Genomic DNA, 21,500 nt, shown 5'->3' with positions numbered 1-21,500 from the left:
GAAGCTATGCAATTATTTTTGCACTGAGTCCAATATCAACTCGAGAGCAATGCAAATTATTTAAGACGCGCTTTTCAGGGCCCGCAATTATAATAATGATGATCTCAATTAGCGTCGCCATTGCCTCTGACTATTTAGCAGGCAATTTTGCAGCCTGGGGGTGAGGGTATTCTGGAGAGCTGACACACACTGTCAGACCAGGAGGAGGAGAGGAGGAGAGGGAGACGAGTCCTCGGACGGACGCTCAATCAATAAACGTGTGACTGGAGATATTTACTGCAACGTCCCAGGAGGAGACGGCCTAAATTGACCTAATTGGTCAGTGTTAGAAATTAAATTAAATGTAGCTGGATGGAGTTCATTTGCTAGGACTAATTCCGAAGCTCAAATGATACACAACCACTTGAAGGATTAAGTCAGTATCCTACAAGAGCTAAAAGGATCAAGTAACTTTCGAATTCAATAACAATGTTAACTGTTCTAATCTATTTTTTAAAAGATGATGAATATTAACAAATAAAAGCACTGAGACTAAAACAATCTACATACAGGCTACATCAGCTTTTATGTGCATTTGAGTCAAAAATGTACTGTAGTTCTATAACAGATACACTTCCAGTGTGTGACTATATAGGTGTTGCTACATTCACCCAGTGCACCGCTCCTTCTAAAGGAGTTTCGAAATTAACTCTGACCTATTTAAGAGAGAATTCTCTCCTTTTCCTCTGGATATAAAAGGGACTTCTCTTCCCGGCGTTCATGTGGAAAAGGTTTGCACCACTACCCCTTTCTTTTATTCATCGCACTGTAAATAACTCCACTTTATGAAGAGCAGCCAGTGTGACTCACGGATACCTCTCTAACCACAACACATTATTATTTCATGGTCTTTGAAAGAGGGGTCTGTAACGTCGCCTCACACTTTAATGTGGGAGCTCTCTCTGATGTTGTGTAGTACACAGCCCCGTCCGTGTTGCAACTCCTCACTTGGATTCACAGACACTTCCAAGTGCATAAATAGCACGAGAGACGAGTGTGCCTCGCGAGGTAATGCTCTGGAACGCCGTTGAGGGAGATAACAGCAGGCATGGTTGCGGCTCAGGCTGTCATTGAGGAGGGGGGGGGGGGTTGTGTGTGTGTTCTCCAATTGACTCCTCATGGGACATCACATAGAGAAAATAACATACGGGTTGGAGTTGTCATTAAATGACCAGCGGACATGATTCAAAGCATCCCAGATAGAATGTCCCTGGCCACTCTTTGGAACGTGAACGAGCCCTTAGAATACAGAGGAGCTAATGGGGACCTATTGGTCATGGTGTATTCAGTGTGAATCTCAATGAGCGTGTCAGTAAGAGCGCTCCATGACCGACAAGGTGTAACCTAGCTGGGATGAGTTGAGCTATCCACTGTTTGTCATCCATACTGTTCCTTTCTCTATAGCATCAGTCAACACATCTCCATCGAGAATTGGTTTGAAAAATGAGAAGGAACAGCAACATTGGAATATAACCATAAACAGCAATTTATAAAAAGCATGTTATATGCCCTTTCTCTTCTGAGTCTCTGTTGATCCCTACCGTATGCTATTCCCTGGATAAACTACCCCCAGTCAAGGCTTATGATAAACTCTCCAGTAACTACAGGCCTAATAGTGTACTGGGCCATGGTTGTACTTGATCAAAGGGTGGCTTGAACACGTGGCCCCTGAGCCGTTACTGGTCCAGGCGGTTGGCTCCAGAGGGCTCTGCCAATGGATCCGCATGTCCCCATCCTCTAAACAAGACTCTAGGTGCTAGAATCTGGAACAAAGCCTTGTAACATACACATTAAAATTGAATTGTTTTTTCCCCCCTTCTCATTCTCAGAAGTAGCACAGTCCTGAAACGTTAAAAGCGTAATTCCAGCTAGATGTTTCATGGTTGCGCCTTTGTAGAATAAAATGTATATGTGTACAAAAAAAGTAAGAACTCCCTGAAGTTGGAGGTAGACAGTTGCTTTTCAAAATCCTAGTTTTGGTCCTTTATTTTAGTCAGCAGTGAAAAGCCATGAATACAGAAAATAATAACGACTGTTACAATTCTCAACCATGACCTTCTAGTGTCAGAGAATCTTTAACGCATGGACACAGTACACGGTAATGAAGGTATCAAAAATGAGTTAACCTCGATCCTAAAGGAATAAAACAAAAAACATAAAATGTATTCACCAATTACATAAACATATGTGTTTGCTACAGTCCCAATTTACTGTATACATAGAGGGATCATGTTCCCAATTATTAGAGAATGATAGTAGTAGAAAGTATACAGGACTCAACTGCCTGACATAATACTTCATAAAGTATGCACAGAGGTACAAGCAATAAATACACACATTAGGTTAAGCCTTACAGCTACGCAAAGCAGATGCAGAAAAAGCAGGTTTGCTATTCTTAGCGAGCAATGAGAGAACAGTAAAAAATCATGAAATTCAGAAAAGAAACACAGATTTTTTTTTTCTTCGCTTAGAAAAAAGTCTGGTAAATTTTATGGGTCCACCAACATTTTTACATAGTATGCACAGTTATCAAAATACAGACAAAATCATCCCAGAAAATCCAGACAATCCTAAAATCTAGTGGAGGAGCAGATTGCAGTTCTGGGATCTTTCTGGTATTATGTGCAAGCAACTATTTTAGACATTTTTATTTTTACAAAACCCATGCAAAATCTACAGGTAATATGCATTCTGTGGCTGACAGTTTTTTCCTTCCCAAACAGTATAGTTGAGGTGCGCATTCTTATGCATTGTACTTACATTTAGGTCATCCTCCTGATCATTTGTATTTCTTATATTATTTTTTATTTGTTAATGATTGTTTTCCAGTCCACCAAATTATTTTAGACATGCATTTTAAAACACAATATTCCCTTAAAGGTATTTTTACATTATCATTCTACAAATGTTTGAGGACAACCTATTACAATACTAATCTTCTTTCTGTATCTGATGTTGGGAATGTAAACTGTCCGTTGAGCCATGTCCATTGAGTAAAGTATAACAGCTCTTGTGGCTTTCTAATAACTCAACGTGCAATCCGCCATTTAATTGTTCTGAATTGGTTGTGCAGAGGTAGAACCTTTTAGAAAGCCTTCATTTTTGGGGTTAAAGTGGGAGAATCCTTTTTTTTTTTTTTTTTTGAAAGACGCTGTGTCCTTATATTTGGTGTGATAAGACTATTCTGAACGTTGTCTTCAAGTCATTTTGCTGACTCCGTCAAAGTACATAAGGGAGAAGCTTTGTTCCTGGGCCCAGCACCCTCTTGAAGTGGAACTGGCATGACTGTGTGTGTAACGTGTGTTTGGTTATGCATGTGTGTTTGGTTACGTATGCAGTAGTGCGCTAAGCTCTAGCAGCCAACTTGTCTGGCTTGGCACAACACTTGAAAACAACATATATGCACAGTATGTTTCCATACATACGCACAAAGCAGACACACACTGATAGTTAAAATACAATACAACTCAGTCAGTTATTTGACAGTATCTGTTTTTCTGCATCTGAAGGTTACCATAACAAGGACCAGGAAAGCTGGCAGACCAAACACACAGGACTGTGTGTGTGTGTGTGTGTGTGTGTGTGTGTGTGTGTGTGTGTGTGTGTGCCTTTGAAAGGGTTTGTGTGTGTCATTTCTAGAGTGTCTATCCCATAACCAGAGGCAGAATCTTGTGTAACTTTGGTTTGACTGAAAACGGAAATGACCATTAAAGCAACAACATCCACTTTTCTAGATGACATTTAGCTGAGAGAAATGAAATATATTTTTTGACAATCACTAACTTCTAATCCTGCCACTAGAATACCAAATGTGATATACAAGTTGCCTACCCTATACAGAATGCAGTGCAGTTAAAGATAGCTTCTCCTATGCTACCACTGACTGTATCTATATAGTTAAGAAGCTATGGATTAGACAATGACGTATTTAAACTATAGAATAAAGCAAATATCACCTAGAAAAGGCTTCTTTTCACCTTTGATATCCCTCTTCTACAATGGCTATATTATTTGCTTTTACGTGATAACCAAGCCACATCATTTCATATCAACTTGAAATTATGACTTATTTGGCTTTACTAGATATTTTAAATGTTTGGTTACTATGTTTTCAGTTTCGGTTTCAAACGCGGCTCTAAACAAACCGCATGGAAATAAGACATGACACATTTGACAGTCCCACTAAACATGACATATTCACTAGATTAGAGAAAACTATGACATGATGGGTAACGGAAAAACAAAAACAAAGAAATCAAAAACAATCTTCACAACAACACAATTTTCTGCACTTCCATTGAACACACAAATGTTCATTTTGGTCATGATCCACTTTTACAGTAGAGCTGCTTTCTACCAGTCCCTATCACATAGCCTGTAGTTACATATCACATCACCTCTCCTCTCTCGCCCTAAACTCCAAGTGGACACTACAAGTTATCAAATTACACATCAAAATCTTGTATTTTTTTCTTGAATCATCTTTGTACAGGGCTAAATGAAACGATCCCAGAGGTTATTTAGAAGGTAGTTTGCGGAAAGCTTCTCTTTGTACTAGTTAAAGTCACAGAAGGCTGACCAAAGAGTCTGGTGGCTTCTGTCTAAGCTATTGGCCATTGATAGTGTTGGCTTTGGTTTCTAGCTGTTGCCTGTGACTGTTTGCAGGTAGACAAAGCTTTAGAACAAGGAGGTAAAAGAGAACAGCAGAAGAATATGCAGAAATGCATTTTTTCCCCCGTATTGGTTGGTGCTTACACAAACAGTTAAGTTACTCAAACTTAATGTCACGTTAATTACTTTTCATCACAAACAGGTTCAGACTGGAAGCCTACTTTTTTTGACAGCTGCAACAGTCTTGATACCGTGCTTCTGTTACTGTTGGGAAATAGGAAATGGCATTTACAGTTGGTGGTGCCAGAAATCAGAATACAAAAAGTAGAACGCAAAAAGAAGAAAAAAAAAGACTGTTTTTTTTTTTTTTTGAATTTTTGCAACATACAGGCAGTGACACTAATTTCTGATACTACTCCTGTGCAAATGACGGACAGAGCAACAACGTTTGAATTGAACCAGCAATTGTTTCTAACATCAACAACTACTGTGAGGGTTTTTTGATATTCACAAAATTAAACATCTTTTTTTTTGGCAGTATATGAGGCCGTTAGCTTTCTACAGAACGGGTTTCCAGACTCGTGTTTTTGTCGTTTTCCGTCCATGAGCCTCTGTGTGTGTCTGTGTGTATGTAGTCGCCAAGCCATCTTAATGAAACAGGTCTGAAAGTCGTTTTAAAAACCAGACATCTCATGCCTGTCATGTTCAGTCAGGGATCCCATAGGGCTGCAACAAAGAGTCCCTTTGGGCCTGGTCTTCCGGATGCATGCTCAATAAATACTCCAGTCCGCGGGTCGGGAGGGAGGAGAGTCAGCTGTGGTCTGTTCTGTTGGTTCTGTTTGGTTCTGGGTGAGGAGTGGTTCTGGTTCTAGCAGGTTCTAGGAGGACAGCCTGTGAGGAAACAGGTAGGAGGACAGTGTGACGGAGGTGGAGGGAGGGGCCTGTAGTAGTGGGAGGGACTCCAGTAGTCACTCCAGGTCATCTGATAGGTTGCCCTCCTCCAGCTCCCGGTCGTCGTCTAGCTCTGGGCTGTGGTTGGCTGTCGTCACCAGTGACATCGGACAGTCGTCGTCGTCCATGTTCAATGGCTCCTCCTTGACGTGGATCGCTGACCTGGAAAGGAATTTATGAAATATGTTGTAAATTATTTTATACATAAAGACATATGATATCCGAGTAGGAAATTGATACTGTTCCACCAGTGTGCCTTAGTCCCATAGTCCACCCAGGTAGAAGCTACTGTCATACAGTGGTGAATGTGTGAACTCCCATACAATTAAACACAAAAACTATGATTGAAGTGAGAAGTTAGGCTGGTTACAATTCAAATGAGTGCCACAAGCCTGGATTTCACCCATGCACTACCAAGGTGTTTGAGCACACAGCTTTGAACTAAACCTGTCTCTCTGCCTGTCCGGTGGTTGGTCAGTGAGCTGCAGACAGGGGTCTACAGTGGCAGTGAAGTCAAAGAGATCCTCTTATGAATATCTGAGTTGTTTGCGTACAAGGCTCTAGGGTATCAACTCTTCGCCCTGGTCACATATTTTATCACGCTGCTATTTGTTAAAGGTAATTAGAAAGATTGTGAGGGAGAAGCTCCTCAGCACAATTAACAGGGGGTGAACCATAAAAAAACAACAACTAATAAATAACTCAAATAGCCTCCCTCTTCTACAGAATGTATCCTCAATATTTATTTGTATTTCATTTAACCTTTATTTAACTAGGCAAGTCAGTTAAGAACAAATTGTTATTTACAATGACGGCCTAACCCTCCCCTAACCCGGGCGACGCTGGGTTAATTGCGCCCCGCCCTATGGGATTCTCGATCGCGGCAGGTTGTGATACAGCCCGGGATCGTACCCGGGTCCCCCAAAGATATTCCATAGAATAAACCTACAGTATGTATTTTTCAGAGAAAACATAAAACATTTTGAACGCAATAATTGAAATCAGCCCGAATTATCATAAACATATCAAATCTGGCATTACGTTGCTAACCAGCGTGTAACAACAACCATAGTATTTGTGAAACGATCACTTCCACTCTAAGCAATTGCATCAACATTTTTATGACAAAAATGTGAAAATGGCTTATACCCAGACATGGTTGGCCATCAAGAGTTTACTGATGACACCTGGTTGACTTAAAAAATATATATATATAAAACACACTGCATGCTAAATAATGGAGAATTTCTCATCCCCTCTAGTCCCCCGGAGCAAGGGGAGTCAAGCTTTTTTTTTATCTGGTTAATAGAAAGCGCAATGCGTCGTTAATATGCAGGGGCGTGCGTGTCGCTCCTCCAGAGGAAAAACCTGCAGCTAGTCTCCGCCATTAATCAGCTTCAGCCCGGCAGTTCAGTCGGACATACATGATACATGTTTTTAACTCTAAACGAATGAATATCTTTAGCCGCTGTCAATAAAGGCAGTGTGAAAACACTGAAACACCGGACTGAGTGAGGAAGTGGGGACGTTTCCCCTTCAGAACAACAGAGAGAGGATGGGAGGAAGTGTGGTTGGCTACTAACAAGAATAATAATGCTGTCACACACAAACAAGGCTTAACATGATCCGGGGCCCTACTCAGGGAAAGGGTTTGTGGTGCGATGATAAATCTGACAAAACCTAATTATTTTTGACACGTCAGATGCATCAGGGAATCCCTGTGGACTAACAGGAGGGAGAGAGAGAGAGAGAGAGAGAGAGAGAGAGAGAGAGAGAGAGAGAGAGAGAGAGAGAGAGAGAGAGAGAGAGAGAGAGAGAGAAGGAGACAGAGAGAGAGACCAAGAAAAATCCTTATCAAGTACTCTCTGTATTAGAATGTGTCTGGCAGCCATCTCCTGGGTTGCCTTCATCAATGGCAGGAGGAACTTTGAATTTGAAAATAATTTTAAAAAGGTACAGATTACTTTAATATTTATAGCAAAATAAATTCATATTCAGATGTGGTAGCTAGAAGGAGAAGCTTTGCCTTTCCAGGATGCTCGGCGGTGTGCTGAATATTTCTGTTTCCTTCTCAACCCACACACTCAAGAGGAGAAACCAGAATAAACAGAACTCTCCCCTCTAGGTGAGAAGAGGAGGATGAAACGATTATCTGGGATTCATTTCTATACACTCTTTCTAGTTATCTGGTAACACATTTATTGAATTTATTTTGTTGTCGTAAATAAAAACAATGAACAATATTCATATTCAGAGCTACCACTCTAATCAACAGACATATGTTTTGATATTTTGATATTAAGTATTTGATATCTCTCCCAATTCATCTTTTTACAAAAAAACATATACAGTGCCTTCAGAAAGTATTCGCACCCCTTGACTTTTTCCACATTTTGTTGTGTTACAGCCTGAATTTAAAATTGGCCTACACACAACACCCCATCATTTCAAAGTGGAATAATGTTTTTAGAATTTGTTTTTAAATTCATTAAAAATAAAAAGCTGAAATGTCTTGAGTCAATAAGTATTCAACACATTTCTTATGCTAAGCCTAAATAAGTTCAGGAGTAAAAATGTGTTGAACAAGTCACACAATAGGTTGCATGGACTCACTCTGTACGCAATAATAGTGCTTAACATGCTTTTTGACTAGTTCATCTCTGTGCCCCACACATACAATTATCTGTAAGGTCCCACAGTCGAGCAGTGAATTTCAAACACAGATTCAACCACAAAGACCAGGGAGTTTTTCCAATGCCTCGTAAAGAAGGCCACCTATTGGTAGATGGGTATAAAAAAAGCATTGAATATCCTTTTGAGCATGGTGAAGTTATTAATTACAGTTTGGATGGTGTAACAATACACCCAGTCATTACAAAGATACAGGTATCCTTCCTAACTTAGTTGTCGGAGAGGAACGAAACCGCTCAGGGATTTCACCATGAGGCCAATGGTGACTTTAAAACAGTTACATAGTTTAATGCCTGTGACATGAGAAAACTGAGGATGGATCAAGAACATTGTAATTACTCCACAATACTAACGTAAATGACTGAGAGAAAAGAAGGAAGCCTGTACAGAATAACAATATTCCAAAACATGCATCCTGTTTGCAATAAGGCACTAAAGTAAAACTGAAAAAAATGTGGCAAAGGAATTAACTTTATGTCCTGAATACAAAGCGTTATGTTTGGGGAAAATCCAACACAACACATCACTGAGTACCGCTCTTCATATTCAAGCATGGTGGTGGCTGCACCATGTTATGGGTATGCTTGTCATCGGCAAGGACTAGGGAGTGTTTCAGGATAAAAATAAACGGAATAGAGCTAAGCACAGGCAAAATCTTCTTCCACTTTGACATTACAGAGTATTTTGTGTAGATCGTTGACAAGAAATGACAATGAAATCCATTTTAATCCTTCCTGGTAACACAACAAAATGTGGAAAAAGTCAGGGGGTGTGAATACTTTCTGAAGTATATTGAAATCCTTGGTGATCTCCCTCAAGCTTTGTAATAAATCATTTGTATTTAACATGTTACAACAAACATGCTACATTGACGATATTCTTAACAGGAGATAAATGAGGCATGACCAGATGGTGGTCAGAAGCACAGCCATTTTTTAAATATATATATATATATATTTTTAAATGTAAGCTTTATTTAACTAGGCAAGTCAATTAAGAACAAATTCTTATTTACAATGACGGCCTACCCCGGCCAAACCCGGACGACGCTGGGCCAATTGTGCGCCGCACTATGGGACTCCCAATCACGGACGGATGTGATACAGCCATTAGACACCCAGCAGCACAACCCTGTCTCCTCATCATCACAGGCATAGCTCATAGCTTTCATTTGTATTCATTATAAACCACTAACATGCTTGTGTGGTTGGAGAATGAAAAAAAGAAAGGAGAAAAATGATTAGTCCTCGTTGTGGCTTTACACTGTATTAGAGAACCATTGGATGAGTCATTTATTCGTTAATGGCTAGCTGGCATTATGAAGTCTGGACTAAATGCCTAGGCTCTGTGTCTGATAAATACCAGCTATGTGTGTGTGCGTGAAGTTCATGTGTGTGTGTGTGTGTGTGTGTGTGTGTGTGTGTGTGTGTGTGTGTGTGTGTGTGTGTGTGTGTGTGTGTGTGTGTGTGTGTGTGTGTGTGTGTGTGTGTGTGTGTGTGGTTCATAAGTGCATCTTGGACAGAGACTCATCACCATCACTGGCAGATTATGATCACTGGTAATCACGCTCTGTATGAGGCATGGCAGGGATGCAAATAACATCATTAGCTATGTGTCGTATGTTAACGAGGGGCGGGGGACGATCAGAGGACAGAGTGACACACATGATAGCGTCTGAACATGGATCATTTACGGTTATCAAGGAGTGTGGAGTGATATAAAGTACATACAACAACGTAATGGCCTTACATAACAATGCAACATAAAAAACTAAGGATTTTGGGTAAATTTTTTCACAAATTTTACAATGTGATACTGTGGTCAATATGCGTACATTTTTGAAAGTCTAAATCTCTTTTATTCAAAGTGGAACTGTTTTTACTGAAGTCCTTAAGCAGCATCCTACTGTACTGTAATTCTAGCTGGCACATCTAGTTCCTGTCTTTTTTAGTCTTTTCTTCCTCTTAAGCATACCCTTGAGGGGACACACACACACATAAATGGTAACATGCCTGGAGCTATCTGAGTCGCTGTTTGGCTGATAGCATTAACCTCCAGAAGTGGGGGAAAAAGGTTTGTCTAATTGTTCGATTCACTTGGTTTCTGAAGTTTCCCTGCTCTCTCCTGAGGACCGGCTGGTACGCCGTGTACTCTTTAGTTAGTGTTACTCTCCCTTCATTATTAAGTGCATCCCAGAGAACCCACTCATAAAAACACATTTCTTCCATTTTGAGGATGTTGCGGCCGTGTAAAGGACGGAGAGCGGTAGTGGAGGCAGCCTCCACGGCACCCCCTCACACTGAGGCGAGGCCGTCTGAGAGAGAGAGTCTCCTGTTCTGTCCGTTATTAAAAGTTAAACAGCCTGGGGGAGTGGATACACAGGGATTCTGTCTGGCACTGCAGATATGCCCCACTTAACCCCCCCCCCCACTCTGGCCCATTTCTGAAAGAAATAAACACTTCTAAACAAATTAATGTATGGGTTAGGCCAGCTCCTCTCAGAACAGTCAGTCCCCTTCTTCGATACGGAACTGGCTTAATTCCCAGTGCTACTCCAGAGATGGCTAGCAAGTTAGCTACTGTGGCTGGGCTTGCATCGTTGATTTCAAATGGGGGGGGGGGGGGGGGGGGGGGTGAGGAAGTGTGTGGGGGATGGAGGAAGTAGTAGCTTCACATACAGCGCCCTTGGTGTTCCATTTCCTATCTTTGGCTAGGTAAACATGGACTACAGTGACACGTGTGACATCACTGGTTAGAGGGAGAGCACATTTGTAACGTACACATTCCTGAAATCCACATGACATACATTTTTAATGGCCCTCTTTCTCTCTCTGGGCTCCATTAAAAAAGATAGAGAAGGCAAAGATTTTTAAGTAATTAATGATACAGTTAGCTGCTAAATATTAATATGGACGGTCTTGAATAAAATATGACATCTAAACCCCTACAATGCAGACATTGGAGTAATTCAAACCGAATGTGTAATTATCTTCTTTTTTATAGGTTATAACTGTTACAACTGACAACCATGTATGTAAAACTCACCTCAGGTGTGGCATAACATGTCGTTGAAATTAAGATTTCTTTGAACCGCCAAAATACGCTGTTAATTTTGTACTAAAATCAAATTAGTCCCCAAAAACCTCCCACTATGTTATAATCTAGTAAAGACTTTTAACAAGCTACGATGCTAACAAAAGACAGCTATGGGGAGAGTGGGGATCCACTGTTGCTACTGTATCATCTGGTACATGGAACAGAGGGGGAGGTCTGTCACCAACTCTCTCTCTGTGTTACAGTGAACACACTGGGGTAGGTGTGTGTGTGCATGCGTTAATGTGTGTGTGTGCGTGCATCACCACCAACGAGAAGCCACTGAGTGCTACTTACATGTGTGCCTGTGGGGAGTATCCTCCAGGGCTGCTGTGGCCGTTGGTGTCCAGGTGATCCAGCGATCCGTTCAAGTCGGACTGGAGCAGGCTTGGGGGGCTGCTACCCATCATTCCTGGGGGGCTGCCACCCATCAACCCATGGGGGCTCCCGCCCATGAATCCATGTGGGCTACCACCCATCAATCCATGGGGGCTACCGCCGAGCATACCAGGGGGGCTCCCGCCCATTAAACCAGGAGGACTGCCTCCCATCAAGCCAGACGAACTGCTGTTCATCAGACCAGGGTTCCCCAGCAGAGGCAGGGAGGTCTCAGCCAGCGCCGCCTGGGAGGGAGGGAGGGAGGAAGAGGGAAGAGAGAGGGAGAGGAAGGGGAGAGGGAGGAAAAGAGTGGAAGAGAAAAGGGGGGTGGTTGATAGAGAGGGGGAGGGAGTGAGCGAAGGGGGAAAAAGGAAGAGAGAGAGAGAGAGAGAGAGAGAAAGTGATGGAAGTTAGAGACAAAAGGGTATTCAGATTATAGGCCATCATTGAGATAAACCTCACACTTCTAAGTTCCACACAAAGAAAATTCCACACAAAAACTATCTTTTCGTATTTGTTTCAATAGTCCATTGTTGATATTGTCCCAAAATGTTTTGCATGTCAGCAATCAAATTTCAAGATATATCACTTTCAAAATACAGATAACACTAGTAAAGACTGTTAACAAGTAATTATGCTGACAAAAACAGCTATGGCGAGCTGTATTTTGAAAGTTGTATATCTTGAAAACTTGACTGCTGACATGCAAAACATTTTTGGGACTATATCAACAATGAACTAATGAAACAAATACCAAAAGAGAGTTTTTGGGTGGAGTTTTCCTTTAAGACAATTACTGGATGCTTTCTATAGGCTGTAAATGACTAATGATTGGATAGTTTACAACCATCATTGAACAGTTTTCACTGATGGTTTATTCGACTCAATATAACTCCACACAATGAAAGATCTCTGATGCCACTGATATCACCATGTTGGCTTTCGATGACTATTAAAACAGACCAAAAACTTTACCTCCAAAATAAGATAGAACTCCTGACACTTTTGCCTCCTGCGCATTAAAGTTATATTTGCGATAAAAAATTAACGTTTTGGCTATGAGCACCTTGCCGGCTGGCCCGAAAGTACGAAGCCAAATCATTTATGACAGCTTGGATAAATATTAATGCAAATGCTTTTGCATTTGCTGCGGCTGCTATCAATCTGTGCCTGTATTCAAGCTGGAGAGAGAGAAAGAGCTGGTGCCTGCTATAACCACAGGGTGGCCACCATTCTCACTGATCTCTACCAGACAGATGGAGAGAGAAGGAGAGAGATGGAGGGAGGGAGAGGAGGGAGGAGGGAGGAGAGAGGGAGAAGAGTGAGACCCTCCACTCAACTTTAGCCACTTTCTTCTGCATCTCCCTTGCTGACTATGAACATACAATACAGTAGGCTGAGGTCTTAAGAACTACTTCCATTTAACCCCACAGAAACCCCACACATAGACAGCTGTAGGCTATAGTACCCTCAATACAACGGAGGGGAATCAGTCACATTTTGTCTAGCGTACAGGACCTGACAGAGCAATCGCAGGTTAATACTGGGTGTTTACCTGTAAGCTGGCGTTTAAAGCAGCTCCATAGCCCAGGCTGGAGGGAAGGTTCTTCACAAGCGTCGGGCTTCTACACCAGGAAACACAAATACACAAAACAGTTTGAAATAAACATTCTTATTTTTACAAAATGGCATATTCCAACATAAACAAATAAATATCTAACATCATTGTATAATACCTATTTCTCCTAATAGCTGTGACATTAAATCACTTTGGAATGAACGGCAGCCCTTGAACAGACACCATATACTGTACTACAGTGATATTTAAAAATGGCTGATTATTAGTGGTAATACGGTACAGGCCCTAGGACTAGGTGGGGAATTAGAGTGACAGCTCTGCTCTAACGTACCCTGTTATCTTCTGAGACCTGCGTTTCTGGTACTCCATCTCGTCCACCGTCCACACGGCCCCCTTCACGTTCTCCACACGCACAAAGCACTTGTGCAGACTGAGGTTGTGGCGAACGGCGTTCTACAGGCGGAAACAAGGAGAGAAAGGTTATGGAAAGAGTCCATTTTTATTTTATTTTTATTATCCACCTAAGAAAGGAAGGAAAGAAAGGAAGGGAAATAGATTTTTTTTGGTTGAAATTCTTAACGTTCACGCGCCATTGATTTAATTAGTAAAAGTGAACGAGTACGAATGCACTTACAAGTCACACACAGTACATATCAATCAGAGTAAGTAGGCTGAAAGGAGGTAATCAGCATAGCGAATGGCTTTTGGTGACAGAAGTGGTAATGCCGTGGTGATGATGGTGATGTCAGTAGCAAGCAGCAGCCCTCAACCCTCTGCTCTAGTGGCAGTATCTTAAGAAGATGACAGTAGCAGAGATTTGAGGCCCTTCCCCATCCGGTGGCTAACAGCTAACCCGGTGACGATATGAGGTGTGGGGGGGTAAGAGGAGGGGGGGGGGGGGGGGGGGGTTGGTGTGAGAAGGTACGATTTGTGAGTGTGAGGTGGTTTTGGGGTAGGCTGACAAGGATGTCTACTATATCGAAATAGTCTGTGCATGCTGTTAAGATAGGAGTCAAACGAATGATCAGATCTTGACACCTTTTTGTTGTAATATTGTCACATACCCTTAAAGCAAAGTGTTGCTATCAAAATGACCTGAGATACACATTACTGCGTGCATATGCAAACATTAAATATATACAAAAAAAGAAAATCAACAAAAGAAATACAATATTCTTCCCCAACATTCCAGATAAATCAATATTAAAACATGCATCAAAAAGCCTAGAAATAACAACCTTTGCTTTAATATCGCCCGCTTTCACATGCATTCTTTTTCCAACGAGGTATACAGTTTTTTCCCTTTAAGAAAAGAGATTCAGAAAAGAGAAAAACAGCCCATAAGCAGATCTTCGCATCTGACCTGAAAATCCCAGGATTTGATTGATCTTAATGCCCATGGCTTTGAATATGATCATTTTAATATTAATGAGAAAATGAGCAGTTTTATTATGCATGCTATACAGTTAGATCTAATAAGCTGCTGAGGAGTGAGGAGCAGAGTGGAGGCTGGATCCTCCAGTCTCAGAGCTGATGAGACCAAGCTCAGATATTAAATCACCTTTCATTTCTTTCTTTTTTCTAAAGTTCTCTCAGTTAATCAAATGACAAGCCCGTCACGGATCATCCCTCTAACGCCTTACAAAAGAAATGTGGGAGCTCAACATGTAAATATATCACCCAGGTTATTGTGAAAGAGAGAGGGACTGAGATATTTCTAATGCCCATTGTGCCCCCTTCTCAATATCATGACCGGGCCACGAAAAAAAGAAAATGTGTGTGTGTGTGTCAGAGAGAGAGAGAGTGTGTGCAGTGTATGTGCTAGTTAATGACCAGTTAGTGATAAAACAATTGACTAAACAAGTTAAAAAAAACACACAGGACTGTGTGACAATCCGGAAGAGTCCGGAGTCTTTTGCAGCACACCCTTGTGGATCAGTAATCACACGCCAACATCATTTGCATCCCAAATCCAAATTAATTCACTTTGCTAAACCTAGTGCTCTGATATGCTTTGCATGCTGATGAGAGGTGGATGTATCCTGATCCCCCCCCCCCCCATCCTCTCCTCCTCCTGAGTATCCACAATGGCCACTGGCTCTTACTGGCTAACGAATTATGCTTAAGGTGGGTGAGAATAAAACACGGATAGGATACATGTAGTGTTGTGGTAGAGGGAGGGAATATATACTTATCAGCAACACACACACATTTCCCCCCAAAACAGATGCATCAAGAAGACATTTTTAACTGTGTTGGAGAGGCAGGCAATGAAAGTTGTATAGGACAGAGATACAAATGAGTCCTTTTGTCCTGGTAAATGAAGTGTGTTCTCTCCCTGACAGGCTAATTCTCACTTTGGGTCTCCTTTAGTTCCGGCTGAACGGCCATAACCCCTCAGTCGGACACGCGGCCACCAGCCCGCCACTATGAGCTATGGTGTGTGTGTATAGGAGCACACGGGCCAGACACTAAACACAAAACCCCCTGCCACAGCCCCAGCCTCCCTAGGCAAACAGCCATCTTTCAGACTAATTAACCAATGATATGCAAGAGAGGCTGGGTGTGGGTGGGAGGAGGGATGGAGAGGGAGAGAGAGGAAGAGAGAGAGGAGAGAAAGATAGAGAAAGAGGAGAGCGAGATAGATATAGAGTGAGGGGAGGGACAGGAGGAGAAGTAATACGGTGCATGGTAACAAAAGGTGCTGATGATTGAGTGGCTGTATTGTAATTAGCGTGCCAGGTCCCACTCCTCCCCACTGCACCAAATTAGAAAACGATATCAGAGGCAGAATTATTCTTTCACTTGTCATCTGAGAGAAAGAGGTTGGAAAAATTCACTCTATTCAAGAGGTCAGGTTAAAGAGAGGGGAATGGGATACTAATCTGTTGGTGTCAAGTAAATAAATGTTCCTCCAAGCTTTTCTTACTGCAGGTATGGCACAAAGAGGTGTCTCTAAATGAGGAAGTAGTGTACTCTAAGGCTGTAAGAGTAGGTTTAGGGTAGGTACCTTCCAAGTAGCTGCGTTGCGTCTGAAGTAAGCGAATGTGCGCGTGAACCAGCTGTAGATTTCATTAAGCGTTAACTGCATGTCGCCCGACTCCATGATACCCTGAAATGAGATGACATCAAATAATGGTTTACTAACTAGGCAGCATGATACACACTCTCAGAGCTGCCTGCGATTCAAGCAGCAATTAATTTACATCTAATCAGGCAAAGTTAATTTATTTTTTCTCCCACTCACCTGCCTTATGAGGGTTGCATAAGTAAATGGCGGTCTGACATCGGCATTTTTATAAAACTCATAGTTTGGGGCGATCTCTGGAAAAATAAATACTGTGTCACCACCTGAAATAATTGGTAAATTTTATTCTTCAAGGCATTGGAATTAGTTGAGGGTTTCATCAAATTAAAAGCGGGAGAGAAAGAGAAGAGAAGAGGGAGGGGCAGCACACATCAAATCAGCATTTTCCATGTCTAACAAAATATCATTTTTATTAATCTCTCTCATGAGAAATCTTAAACACTAATACATCCATATGAAATTAGATCAATGTAGATATTTTGTATGAACATGAATAATTCATGCACATTGGATACTAAATACCAGAGAGTAAATATAAACATCAAAGACAGATGCAAAGAGCTTAAAACATAGAACATCTAAACGTTCTAACTAATTAACATTCATGTAATAATTACGCTCAGAAAAAAGTTCTGGTGTATTTACATATAGATTGATTATACAGATGCTTTTTTCCCTTTTAAATATAACATTCCATATTGGAACAAACACTGTGCGGTTGTACAACAACAACCAATCGTGACAATGCATTGAACGTCCAACACAGTATTCAATTCAATTCAATGAACCCAACTTTATTAATGATCCTAACTCTAGGTGACTGGGCTTAGTGTAGAGGTTCTTACCTGAAGACAGTTGCATGGAGTACTTGTCGGAGTGACGTCTGCGCATGGCGCCCATGCTGGGGACGTTGGCGGCGCTGAGCAGGGACGGCACCTGGGGCACCTGGGACATGGGTGTCACGGGGGCGCTGGGCGTGGTGGGGGTCTGAGGTACGTTCGGAGGGGACACCGACAGCAGGTTCTTCGACATGGTGACGCTCGATACCAAGTTCAGCTGAGTAAGGAGGAAAGGAGTGAGGGAGCGAGGAAAGGAAGGAGAGGGAGTGAAAGAGGGTAAGACAGGGTGGAGTGAAAGAGGGAGAGAGAGAAAGGGGGGGAGGAAGAGAGAACATGGGAAAGAGAGCGAGGGAGAGAAAGACAGAGAGAAATAGGATTGAGGGCGAGAAGAAGGAAGTAGCAAGAGGGAGAAAGAGGGAGAAAGAAGCAGGGTTTTACATTAGAAGGGGCTCTCTGACAAAACGAGAGTGGATTCTCTACAGTTCTACAGCCGTGGTTCCACTAATAAGCTGTGTTAGAGGAAGCAACCAATCTCCACGAATTAAAGGATCAAATTGTATCATAAGAATTCTAATTAGAGCATGCTGTTAAAGATGATCTAATGATCAGCCATCCATGTTATCCCAACCACCATCTAACGCCCACATAGAGACAACTCACCGTGTAGTGTGTACTAAACTGTGGTAGGGAGAGAGCCAGAGACAGCCACCACCACCACCTGGCTACAGATGGCTACAGCTGGCCAGGCTACAGCACAGGCAACCCTGACCATTCCTGGATACAAAACAAAAGCGATGCGCCTGGTGGCCGCGGCTACCTTCCTCTTTGAAACCTGTGCAGAGTCACTTTACCTCTCCGCTAACGCTAACTGAAACCCATCACTAATCCACATAGCTTTTCGCCCTCTTTTTGTATTTCTTTTTTTACTTGGGCTCATGTGATGTGATTGTAGGGGTTCCAACCAACCGAGTGGAAACTTCCACCCTGACCTTTGAGTCTCTGCGCTAATTTAGGTGGAATGGAAATGACATCATTACATATTCAAACCAAATTGGCTTAATTGCGAATGGGGTGAGTGGAATGCTTGTGAACGTTGTGAATTAAAAGTGTATGGAGATCACTTTGAAAGGGGAGCAAGGTTGTAAGAGAGAGAGAGAGAGAGAGAGCAAGAGGCCTCAACAATAATTTGCGACAGCGTGTGTTGATAAATGCAATGAGATGTCAGATTGGAAAGACTATGGTGCATCTATGGTTTTCAGCTGATCATTATAGCACCACTTAAAGCTAATGAGCTGATACTGGGAGGGAATGTCTGGGCTGAGATGACTGGCAGCTAGTTAACAGTATGGCCTGTACTGACATCAGTACTTCTGTATCTCAGTTGGGTAGAGCATGGTGCTTGCAACGGCAGGATAGTGGGTTTGATTCCCGGGTTCACCCGTAAAAAAATATATGGCTGCAAGTCGCTTTGGATAGAAGCCTCTGCTAAGTGACATATATTGTTATGTATTACATCAACTCGAACTAGTCAGAAGAGAGAAGAACTTTCCATAGGACGGCAGAGTTACTGCGTAGGCTAGCTGTGGCCTTAGTACAAGTTTACTCTACCGCACAGTGGAAGCAGGAATGAATCTACGACTGACGAGTGTAAGTTTCAAAAACATGCACATCAGCCGATTTTATTTAAAGGTGAAAAATATCAATTGCAAATGAATTCTAATTTTCATGTGCTAATTATGTAATTGAATTACGGAATAATAAGGATGATGGACAAGTCATATCCATCATTGTCTGAGACAGAAAGGCTTTACTACTTTTGGGAGGAAAGCAGACTAGACGACAGCAACTGTCACTGTAGAACACAGTACAGCCAGTAAACTAGCATGACAATTGAAAAGGAAAATGCATATTTCCCCTACAACAGCTTACAAAAGTGTGTGTTGGATGTGTATAATACAGAAATCTCCCTATAATTCATAACAGGTCAAGGCACCAAACCAACCAGGTCTTTAAAGTGTGTTCCTACTTAATCCCCCATTCATTCACAGCATCAGACACACACACACACACACACACACACACACACACACACACACACACACACACACACACACACACACACACACACACACACACACACACACACACACACACACACACACACACACACACACACACACGACACACACACACACACGACACACACGACACAGCCCCAGCTACACTGAACAGTCATTATGTGTTACATGTTCAACACAGGGACCCACAAAGGGTTTGGATACGCTGTCAAACACAGCAAAAATGCACTCCATAATAAATCCTATCAAGTGTGTGTGTGTGTTTAATCACATGTATATTTATAGTGTTAAGATCCCCCCCCCCCCTCCTCTCCCCACACCAGGTACGGCAACAAGCGTAACATGTTTGCAGGCATACAATCCTAGTATTTGCAAAATGGAATTTATTAAAGCCCTAACTGAGAGGGAGAGTGAATGAGAGGCAGGGATGAGCACTTTGCCACCTCTCTGCTCATCTGAATATATATATTCAAGGTTGGGTCTGGGAGAGAGAAAAAAAACTCATTATTCAGGGACCTGCAGCCTTGGTAACTTTGCTTTTCATCCATCCATGGCATGGCCAAAAGGTAACATTTAATGAAGTGCCATTCAGAGAGTAAATGGGGTCATATAATAGACAGTGCGCCCAGCGCGAGGAACACCTTGTGTTGGGCTACTGATAGCTGTTAAGGGTTGCAGTGATGAACCAACAAGACTCATTTCAGCAGCCGGCAATAAATTCACACTATTAATATTTATCAAATATGTGGGCTGTTTCAACCCCAGCCATGTTCGGGCTGTAAACCCATGCTATGATGATATCTATTACTCATCTCCTTTTGCGGTGGAACTATGCATTTTTTCACATATAACACATGTAGTCATTTTCACATGCCAAAATCTACAGTATAACTACAATCCTCTCTAGTTCTCCAAAGGGGGGAGCCTTAAAACTGAATTACCCACCATCAAATGCAATTAGCAGTTCTTTCATGTGCGGTTTATGTAATGCAATAGTTCATTAACAGTATTCATTCATATGCAGTCTTGGATTACAGTCCTGAACATTCTTTATTAGACTAGATGTAACCAAGCTGCTGGAGTTGTGAAGATAAAAAAAAAAAGATAAAAAAAAAGAGGGAAAAAAAAAGTGATTGAATAATAAATTGGAGGAAAGCAGATGATTCCTGACGGGTTTGCAGGATAATTATTCTATCTTGTGATTCTACTTTATTCAATGGAGCATTATTCCATTGAAATGAGGCACTTACTAAGCAGCAGCAACATACTAACAACGTTTCTGATCTCTCATTTTCTAAAACTGCTTTAAAATTGAGGTAAATAATACTAACAAAAATTATGCATTGTTTTTGCACATGTAATATAAAAAAATAGTGTATAATTTAAATACATTTGTATCTTGAGTGTATCCATATTAAATGCAAATATATACTAAAGTGAAATAGTGTCAAATAGATTTTTGCCAATTTTAGCCTATATTTGTAGGATTTTGTATCTATTTTAAGCCCATTTTATTGCATACTTATTACTGGGCTATTTCATTGCTCATCATCTTTACCAGTACAGCTATCAGTTGAGATGTTTGTTGTCCAAATGAAACATCTTCTCATTTCTCCCACTCGACTTTAAGTGCTGCTTTGGACTGTGGTTCTAAGCAGCTATTGCACTGCTAACAGGTTGTTTTGACCATTATATCTATCACAATGAAATGGCCCAGCGTTTTGGCAAAGGACTCAAGCCTGTGATTTAATACACGCCTGGCTCTATTGTCCTCTCTGTCATAGACTGAGATGTATCTGATGGGAGATGTGTAACCTGGTATTGCCTTTCCATCCCACTATCATCCCTCTATCCCTCTATCCCTCCATTTCAACTGCTGACGGTTAAACTGTCTCATTTCATCTGCTGGGGCTCATTCAGCCAAACCCTGTTTACTGTATATAGAGCAATATGCACTCACAGGTTTTGGAGATGGCTTGGGCTCCGAGGGCCGCATGTGCAAGTGGGCCATCATCGCCTGAAGACGCTCACGTTCTTTAGAAAGCTGTTAGCGGCGAGAGGGAGAGAAAATAAAACAGTTTTAGAAATGAGCGATTTTCCCCAGACTGCAACAGTAATACATCTTGTTATCGAGCTTCTCTCTCTTGTAATGA

At 41.7% G+C, this 21,500-nt stretch overlaps 1 protein-coding gene across 16 annotated transcripts in view; it reads right to left on the bottom strand.

Annotated features, from left to right (window-relative positions):
• Window positions 1–1,994: 1,994 nt before the first annotated feature.
• The window catches only part of foxp2 (forkhead box P2), a 111,435-nt gene continuing 91,929 nt past the window's right edge, over window positions 1,995–21,500 (bottom strand). For 7 of the 16 annotated variants that reach the window (XM_055938025.1, XM_055938036.1, XM_055938031.1 and 4 more), the window contains 8 exons: window positions 21,308–21,391; window positions 17,276–17,486; window positions 16,590–16,693; window positions 16,353–16,454; window positions 13,675–13,795; window positions 13,319–13,395; window positions 11,683–12,008; window positions 1,995–5,763 (listed from right to left, as the gene is read on the bottom strand). In XM_055938025.1, the coding sequence (XP_055794000.1) occupies window positions 5,619–5,763; window positions 11,683–12,008; window positions 13,319–13,395; window positions 13,675–13,795; window positions 16,353–16,454; window positions 16,590–16,693; window positions 17,276–17,486; window positions 21,308–21,391 (1,170 nt within the window). In that variant the 3' untranslated portion in view covers window positions 1,995–5,618. Of the gene's footprint in view, window positions 5,764–11,682; window positions 12,009–13,318; window positions 13,396–13,673; window positions 13,796–16,352; window positions 16,455–16,589; window positions 16,694–17,275; window positions 17,487–21,307; window positions 21,392–21,500 lie in introns of all 16 variants that reach the window. The other 9 variants (XM_055938034.1, XM_055938038.1, XM_055938035.1 and 6 more) reach the window with 3 other exon arrangements.

This window comes from Salvelinus fontinalis, chromosome 11, assembly GCF_029448725.1.
Source record: "Salvelinus fontinalis isolate EN_2023a chromosome 11, ASM2944872v1, whole genome shotgun sequence".
Lineage (NCBI taxonomy): Eukaryota > Metazoa > Chordata > Actinopteri > Salmoniformes > Salmonidae > Salvelinus > Salvelinus fontinalis.
Note: the sequence above shows the minus strand (reverse complement) of the source record. Positions and strands in the feature narration are given on the sequence as shown.